Source organism: Curcuma longa, unplaced genomic scaffold (genome assembly GCF_044706935.1).
Source record: "Curcuma longa cultivar G26 ecotype Majalengka, Jawa Barat unplaced genomic scaffold, ITB_CL_G26_1.1 contig_21582, whole genome shotgun sequence".
In the NCBI taxonomy this organism is placed as follows: domain Eukaryota; kingdom Viridiplantae; phylum Streptophyta; class Magnoliopsida; order Zingiberales; family Zingiberaceae; genus Curcuma; species Curcuma longa.
In genome coordinates this window covers 1-9,604 of record NW_027431687.1, presented here as the reverse complement: position 1 = coordinate 9,604, position 9,604 = coordinate 1, and the positions used below count along the sequence as shown (strand labels likewise).

At 38.3% G+C, this 9,604-nt stretch overlaps 1 protein-coding gene across 1 annotated transcript; it reads right to left on the bottom strand.

The window, feature by feature from the left end:
- Positions 1–267: 267 nt before the first annotated feature.
- LOC141817696 (uncharacterized) lies at positions 268–6,435 on the bottom strand (the record flags this gene model as incomplete). Its single annotated transcript, XM_074705330.1, is given in 6 exon segments — positions 268–379; positions 699–787; positions 1,386–1,488; positions 1,614–1,691; positions 4,512–4,852; positions 5,103–6,435. Coding segments are annotated over 6 exon segments (1,101 nt in total), but the record flags the coding sequence as incomplete, so codon positions are not given.
- Between the last annotated feature and the right edge of the window lie 3,169 nt (positions 6,436–9,604).

Genomic DNA, 9,604 nt, shown 5'->3' with positions numbered 1-9,604 from the left:
TTTTTACAAATTCCTTGAGCAATAATGTCATCGCATGGTAAACTAAATGGAATGTGATTATTTTTCAATATTTGACATAATAATAGATGGTTTTGATATAAAACCTTCGACCAAACTGATCCAGTTTTGATTCAGAATCTATTCTATTGTATTTTGTTTGGCTTGCATCAAACTAGAACCTAACACAGTGCATTTGCTGATAAAAATAATTGCTTTAGGGTGTTTGGAATAGTTCTTCAACGGCTACTATAACATAATCAAACCTACCTTGTCAGGATCCTGTAAATCTTTGAATGCTTGGTTCAATAATACAAACGCTTGGTGTGCTTGAGGATGAGTACATTTGTCCGGATGCACCAAAAGAGATAACTTCCAGTATCTGGAAAATAGATGCATTAGATGCTTCTGAGGTTGAAAATCGTTGTCTAGACAACAATAAGATAGCATAGCCAATAAGGAAATAGGCAGGTAAGTGGCCGTCAGAGAGAATATTGTATTTTACTTTTAAAATACTAGTCATTGATCATATACAATTTGTAATAAGTATGTGTTATAAGAGAACAATCTTAGCTTTTTATGAAGTCCACAAAAGGTGAATCTCAGAGATGTAGAAAACTTGAAAGTTATAAAGAGACATCCGACAATTTCTCTCATTTAGAACATTGAAGAATGCATGGATGTTGAACAAGGTTTCTAACCTTTTCTTGATATTTTCAGATGACATCTTCCAATTGACTCCAATAATGTCATATGGTTTATCAACATCAGCACCAACAATCCGAGCTACCTGAACAACACACATTATCACAGCGTTATTGCACAAATTTAGGATACTATGCATGCAAACTCTCTGAGAGAAAAGAATTTGATACTTTATAAGACAAGTAAACTAATAACATTTTATATTGGAGCTGCAGCAGCTTAACCATGGCAACAACTTGAATAAGTCTACCTTTAATGCAAGGCTCAGAAAAATATCCACACCCCCACTATTTTGACTACCACTTATCAAATTGTACAACATCTTGGCAAGTCCCATAGATGGACTATGAGAATTACCTTATTCAACCAAAACCAGGATATCAGAACAAATCTCCATTGGTATAAACAGTGTTTAGTGATGGACTAGAGCTTCAAAGAATTTCGAGATCATATTCATCAATTTAAGCAGAATCAAAAATTTATTTACCTGACAAAGTACTGAGCAAAGACAATAAACCAAATTCAAAGGCAAGTAGCATGTCATTTCACTTCACACATTTTAAAAAATCAAACCAGAATCATGTTCAAGAATCTCAGCTGAAACACTTGCATTCATTGACCAATGACATGTTGGTAAAGCAGTACGAGCAGAATCAACATAACATAGCATAAAATGTGTATACCTCCTCAAAGCGTTCAGCTTCATTTGCAGATGCAGCTTCTGAAACTATGGCAGGAGGAGGAGGGCCAATGAGCAATTCACTATCAATTTCCAGCTCAGCTCCCCTGGGCATTTTAAATGTATCAAACTAACTTGCAATTACATTGTAGGTTTTCTTCAACAGACTAGCTACCCACAAGGGCAAGCTAAAGGAAATAGCTGCAGAAATTAGAGACTAGTGTTAAGGCACCTTAGAAAACCCTCTGCCTCTGTCAACTCAGCAGCAGCAGCCAATACTTCTCGAGATGGCATTTCAGGTCCAATCAATCTGCAATCAAATTATACAAAACATAAAAATTTGGATTGGAAAAATATTGATGCAACTTAATTTGACTTTTGTACATATGATGCAACCACGAGCATTACATGTGAGTGGCATGTAACATGTAACCTTTCTCAAAATGCCTGGCAAATGCTGATTTCCATGGTAATTTGCATATAGAAGGCATGCTAAATGAACAACCTTATTATGCCCATTCTTCGACAGCATGCTACTTATCCTTATTTAGTTAACTCTCACAATAGAAGATGGTCTATGAAGGAAAAAACATAGAAAGGTCAACACAACTGACTCCTATATCACCATATGATATATGCTGTATAAATATAGGTTACATAACTATGAATATTTCATATTTGCATACATGTCAATAGATATACAAATGGAGAAACACAAATTAAAATGGAAAAGAAAAGTGGCATTAAACTAGAAACAACTAATGGTGAAACATAGAGCTTGTCAACCTAACAAAAAATAGAAGTCTGTCCAATTAAAATGAACTGTAGTCTAGCTGTATGTGATGTAGCAATGAAACTCAAGTTCAAAAAGAGAAATTTCTCAAGAAGTAAACACGAGGCATTGGACCCCTTAATAACTCCAACCCAAAGACTTTGGGGAAGAAAACAAAATAAATCGTATCCTAAATAAAGTTATCCCAAAAATATTCTCTTCTCCTAAACAAGACAATTCCCAATTTTAAAACTACCTTAAATAATTTATGCCCCACATATGAGGATCTACCAAAATAAATCCTCATGAAGTTTATAAAGTTAAAGAATAATATAAATTTTCTAACTTGCATCATTGCCCCCCCCCCCCCCCCCCCCCACACCAAGGATATCTTAACTACTGGCGAGTGGTATACATCATCACTTTAGACCTTTTTTCCAATGAGAAAAGTTATTGTAGCACCATCTTAGTTTTGATATTTAAGGAAAAAAGTTTCTTTATTATTTTTTCTCAGACGTTAAAATGAGTGAAGAATAGTTGCCTCTTCAGTCTCTTCACTATGCTTCTGACCTTTGCTTTCTTTTTTATTGTCCATTCTAATGTATAATGAAACACTGCACCTAACCATCATACAAAACCACTCTCTACAACTCCAATATAGCCCTAGTGTCCAGGGAAAGTCAGCATGTAAAGGCTGAGGGTAGAATGCCTACCAATAAGGCACCAAATACTTTGTCAAAAGATGGAAAATGCATAAATAGATTGGCAAGTTAAATAAATATGAATTTGAACCAATTTTTCTCACAAAGGAATAGTGGAATGAATATAAATGCTTTTAGAGTAATTATGAGATTTTGAGGAATGAATGCATAGGTATAATTTATGTGCTTTAACATGCAGTTTTTTAATAATCGTTAATTAGAAATTCTTCTCCTAGTATTACATTTATCTCACATATGCACATAGTAGGGCTCTTAGTGTAGTGGATAAAAGTAGGCAAAGGAATCATGATTAATGGCATGTTGAACATGCCCCAAAAGTGGCAAATTCACAGGTATCTCTTCAGGATACTCACTTAAAAAATCATCAGTGTCAGGATCACTAAAAATGAAAATTTTCTTAGCAATATATAGTTAATGTTCTATGTAAAGAGAACACGCTATTAGTAGGCTCTTTTAGGGGTTATGTACTAGGCTTAATAGGTCCTTGGCCTCACTAGAGAAACCACTAAGCAAGGTAAAGTTTTGCGATGCTAAGATTCCCATCATCACTCTCATGGGGTTGAGGATAAGGTAAGTCACAAAGTGACTTTTTTAATAACTTTGAAATCATTGTAAAGAGATACATGACTCCATGAAGGCACAACATCCTATGTTGTTAATTGGGGTACTTGGTTGGCATCCTTCCTAAATTCTTTTGTTTCCTTTTCGGTATTGTTTAGTGTGACAATTTGAAGGATTTATTTTGTTATTTGTGGCTTTGGTTTCATTTGGTAGGATTAAGCAAGTATGTATTTTCCCTTTCATCATGTGTGATGGAAACAACCATGATCAACTGAGGATCACATGGGCAGTATTCATAGGGATAATGTAACGCCACACCAAGTGTAATTACATAGGAACCAATCATCTCTCTATTATTACATTAGTAATTATATTTGATCTACCAACACAAATTTATAAGGATTTAGATGACGCTTTCATTTGAGTTGCATTATGGTGACTAATTTTGTAGAAACTACATTCATGTAACTTCCATTATTTATGATAATCCTGAATGTTTTGCCCCCATAGATTGTGTAACATATGAAAAATGTTGGTATGATCCTATGCATATAGATGAAGTTAGGTATCTTATTACATGGCCTCTCATAAGTTCATTTTCAACTTCATCTTTTGTCTAATGGTGCATCTAAACAGAATCTTTTTTTCTTTTTTACTGTCTTGGATCTCCAAGTTAGTTCTCTTAAATCTAGAGCCATGTTATATATGGATTTTTGGATTTTTTTTTTTGTAAATAAGATTTATATCTTTCACATCTTTCAAAATAGTGATATTTTATCTTACCATGTCAACCAAAGATTATTGGCAAGTCAAGTATATAAAGCAACAAGATAAACTAGGCACAAAGATTTTTTTTTTTTTTGAACAATGGAGCATAAACAAATTCAATTATCATTGAACTCCTTGTTACTATCAAAAGTGATAGTGACAAGGCATACAATGATAACTGAATCTGCCATAGAAGATTACCAGTTCACACAGTTCAAGGAAAAAAGTTCAATATACAAGATGACTAGAGAATAGAAGCAACAACTAGAGAATAAACATGAAGCCTTCAAAGTCTACAGACTCTCACCTTTTTCTTCCAGGTGTTGGTCCTTCATCTTTTCCTTGTAATTCATTTAGGTTTGTGTCATTTTCAGCTTGGTCCTTAGGTGAATGCTCAGATGGTGAAGACACTTGAGTATGTGGTGCTTTGGAATTAGGATGCAGACTATCTCCAGTTGTCAAATATGGGCATAGTATTGGACCAACAATATCTAAAGTTGGAATGCCTTTTTGACGCAACAAATAAATATCATAATCATTTTTTTTGAGATTTAATGATTGGAAAAGCCGTCTTAGAAGTTTCACCAGTAACTTATCTGAAATTCCTCCTACATCAACACCTTGTCCACTGTCGATCATGTGAAGAAGCTACAACAAAAAGAAGGAAAACAGTTGCAACAAACACACATATTTATCATAGTGCAAAACAATCTTACACATAAGAAAAATGTTATCCCATTTTGAAATGTATAAATAGTGATTTTATACTTTTTAAAAGATAACAGGCTGAGTTGGTTTTCTTTCCTATACATAGGGAAGATGGAGAAAAAGCTCTATCAATTGTACATTATTCAGAGAAAAAGATATGTAAATTGCATAAAGAATACTTTTCTCGCACCTGTTTTAGATCATCTGCAGCATTTGGAAATTTCTGAAGTATGAGACGAGCAATTGCTTCAGGTCTGGACGATTGAGAGTCGGAATCCTCACCAGAAGAAGATGAAAAATGAGAATAATCTGAATCGTCAGTGTCATCCTTTTCCCTCCGACTCTTCTGCCTCTTCTCCAACTTCCTCCTGTCCCTTCTCCTTTCCCTACGCTCCTCATGGTCCCGCCTTTTCTCTGAATTGGAGTGTCTTTTCTTTTTTTGCCCACTGCTCTCCTTGTGACGACTAGACCTACTCGTCTCTTTCCTCTTACTTCTTTTCTCAGTCCTATCAGAGCTCTTGCTGACAGGGGAAAACGACCGTGAGGAGGATTGGCGAGCTCTTCCCATTCCGTGACAGAGCACAGCTGTGAAGAATACAGTTATTTTTCCGTGCGTAGCGGAAGCAGGCCAAGGGACGCTGTGGGAGTCAAACTAAACGCTGCAGATTCTGCTCAAATCGACAGGAGAGGGGGCCGCTGTGGGCTTTAATCCCTTTTGCAAACCAAGGGAGATTGCTGAAATCAAGATTGCTGTTGGAGAACCGGAAAGGAGAGCGGGCCGCGCTTCTGAGACTTCTTCTCAACCCGCGATGGGAGAGGGTCGCTTCGGGCTTCAATTCCTGGTCGCTTTGCAAACTAGGATTGATTGGCAACAGTCGGACAACCTATCCAATGACCGAAAATAATTTTCGGCAATTGCAAAATCTAATACAATCTGATGGCAACACCGATATTGACTCGGCGGCGGCTCTGGTCTGGCAGCCAATCCACAAACAATCCGACAGTGGTCTCCGCTCTGACAAACAAACCGACAGAGACTCCCTCTGGCAACCAATCCAGCAGTGTTCTCTGATCCGACAAACAAACCAACAGTGGCTCCCTCCGGCAACGTTCTCCCCCTTCTCCCACGCGGCCAGAAAATAGGGGACGGGAGGAAGAATTGTCACTTGGGTTCGGATTCTTCTCACGCTTGAAGAAGAGCAGGTCTTCTCCTTCTTTCCACTTCAGCCGGAAAACAGAGGATGCAAGGAAGAAATGGCACTTGATTCCGGCGATCGCCCACGCGAAGCAGCGACCGCTCAGGAAGAAGGAAACCACAAAGCGCTAGGGTTTCAACTATCGGGACGGCGCTCCCTTGGCCTCTAGGGTTTTCCGCGTCCGTGCTTCTCCGGCGAACGGTGCAAACAAGGGACGAAGAAAGAAGGCGGCGGGCAGGGAGAGGGAAAATCGCTAGATCGAAACCCCTGTTGCAGCAGGCGGCGTGCACCTCGGGGAGCAAATGAACCCCTGTTCCGCACGCTAGGTTTTTCTCGCGATTGAAGCTATTTGAGAAGCTAAAGTTCGGAGTCGGGCGGAGGGAAAAAAAATGGGAAAAGCCAAGAAAATCTAAAGTTCGGATTAAATTCATTTAGGATTTATTATAATAAATCAGATTCAAAACTAAATCGCTTGATTTACTAATCAAATAAATTTTGATTTAATCTAAATTAATTTTGTTTATTTCATCTTCACAAATTGAATCTTACCAAATCTTTCATTTTGTCAAAAGCTCTTCCATCACAAACCAAATTAAGTTGGTTCAATTTGATTCAAAACCTAATCGTTTGGTTCACTAATCAAACGACCTCTGATTTGAATGAAATCAGTTTTATTCGTTTCGTCTTTATAAGACAAATTCCATCATATTGTCTTTTTTCCGGTCCAATCAGACTTTATTTCTCTCATTCTGAGAATTTAATTCTCAAACTCGTTTTAAGTCCTTCGAAGAACTTGTAGTGCGTGTGACCCAATAGATTCCCGGTTATATTGGTCGTCTGTAATTTACCATTAATTATGGAACGATCATGAGTGACACCTAGTAGTATACATCATGATCCTCAATTGACCAAAAAATTAACAATTGATTCCAGAACATTTTCTAAACCCTTCAGCAGCTCCAATTAAACATGTCTCGTTCTTTTCACCGTCTTATACCCGCTTGGTTCAGGACATGATCTATGTGTTGGTCCCTACTAGGCTAACTACGTCACACTTAGCCCAAGCTGCTTTCTTATCCTGTGGATTCAAGTTACTTGTACATGTGTCCAAGAGTCTCATACTCTTAACATATGATGCTTTGGCCAAAAATTTTCAGTAACAATTCTAACAAGCGGCCGCAGGGTATACATCGCCTTTTTCAAAGAGCGGTGAATCCTCTATAGGCTATTCAAACACCTTCAGACACTTTAACTTATACCCAATCATTTCGAATCCACACCTCCTTGGAGATGCTTGCTTAAAATGTCAAAGTATAAGCCTTCATGACTAAGGTGACTTGAATACCGCAAGTCAAAGGAAACTCGCACTTAAGCTGCACTGAGATCTTCATTGATATATATATAGAACCATATGAAGTCTCAAGACAGGTCACTCCAATGAACTGGTTACCTTTAACCAGCATCCACGTTTAACTCTCAATATCCAATGTCTCCAACAGTGAGATCAGCTACTTAACTAACCAAGGAGTTTAAACGTGCTAGTTTCAACATAATCGATGACGTCCATGCTCATCAATTCTCGACTAGGAATATTTTCAATACATGCATAATTGCACATGTAGAGATGCTCACTAGTTGTGATCTAATCACAAATTCTCTCATGCTATGAATCATATTGCAAACATTCAGTATTTGAGTTTAAGATCCAATCAAACGCATAAAAAATATGCACTCAAATAGTGAATTGTTATTTATCCAATAAATAGTATAACCGTAAAGTGATTGCTTTAGAATACCTCTCAAATCTAACATGTAGATGCTGAAGGGTTCAAAAATGATTCTAAAATCAATTATGATTTTTTAATTAATTAGGAATTATGATGTACTATTAGGTGTCACTCACGATCGATCCATAATTAACCAATTATGGACGACTAACATAAATCGGGAACCTATAAGGTCACATATACTACGAGTTTATTTAAAAGATATAAATAGTATTTCTTCTCTATCTTATCCCACATGTGTGAGGGAAATACATTCTTTCCTCATCTATGCAAGTTTCTACAGTTATTTAATTCTTAATTAATCATGCAAGGATGCATTCAACCACCTAATGAAGGCATTAATTGCTAGTGTAGGGGGCACCAAATGATCAAACTTGAGTTTTGATAATGACAAAAGGTTCAAGTTAAGCTTATGAAGTGATCTGATGAGCTTAATTGAGTGTGTAGGTAGCATAGGGAAGTTCTAGTTGCGACTAGGCAAAGGAAGTCATAGTTGTTGTTAGGCAAAGGAAGTCTTGATCAAGAAGATTAGGCGAAAGACCTAGTTTAGAGGAGTGGGCAAGGAAATCCTGGTCAGGAAGACTAGTCAGGAAGTTTTGGTAGATCAAGAGCACCAGACAAAAGTCTGTTGGTGTGAAAAGTATCAGATGATCGAACCTTAGTTTTGATGATGACATGAGGTTCAAGTTAAGTGTGTGTTGTAGACTAACAAGTTGATCTAGTGTGCATGGAGCAAAGTAAAGTCCTAGTTGAGACTAGGCAAAGTAAAGTCCTAGTTGCATCTATGCAAAGGCAAGTCCTGGTTTGGAGGATCAGGCAGAAGACTTAGTAAGGTCAAGTGACCCAGGTGCAAATCCAGGCAACGTTAGGAGGACTGGGAAGCATGGTAAAAATCCAAGCAGGTCAAGAGGACCAAGGTTTGGTAGAAGTCTAGGCGGTCAATGTTGGTGTAGGAAGCACCAGCAGATCGAACCTGAGTTTTGATAATGGAACTAGGTTCAAGTTAAGTGTATTATTGGACTAAAGATGTTGACTTAAGTGTGCAGGAAGCACAGGGTTAAAGTCCTAGTGGAAGCTAGGCATGAAGTCTTGGCAGAGTCAAGAGCACCAGGTGAAGTCTGGGCTGGTCAGGAGGACCAGGCCGCAGCAGAAGTCTGGGTTGGTCAGGAGGACCAACTGCAGCAGAAGTCTGGACTGATCGGGAAGGATCGAGTCGCAGCAGAAGACTTGGCTGGTCGGGAAGGACCGAGCCGCAACACAAACTCTGGGGGCCAAGGACATAGCCGAGCAAAAGTCCAATGGGTAAGGAGGACTCGATTGGCAATCAGGTAAATTCTCTTGAGTGGAGTGGATTAGGACGCGTTCTCGAGAGGAATAGTAGGCGTCGGTCTAACCCAGGGTCTCACTGGAGACCTGAAGTTAAGACCTTAAGTTGATTCTAGAAACCGGCATAAAAACAAGTTTATTTTGCATGTTATTCGCTAACATTTTTGCAGGAAAGGTAAAATCGGACGAAAGCTAACTCCGGAACAAAAATACTGATTTTTATCACTGGAGTCGACTCAGGCAAGGACTGGAGTCCACTCCCAGCCGAGTCAGCAGCATCCCGGAAGTCAGCGCGTCAGGTTTTCGCTAAATCAGACTCGAGTCGACTCCAGTAAACAGTTGAGTAGACTCAGCAACGATAAAACTTTATCAGCCACGACGAC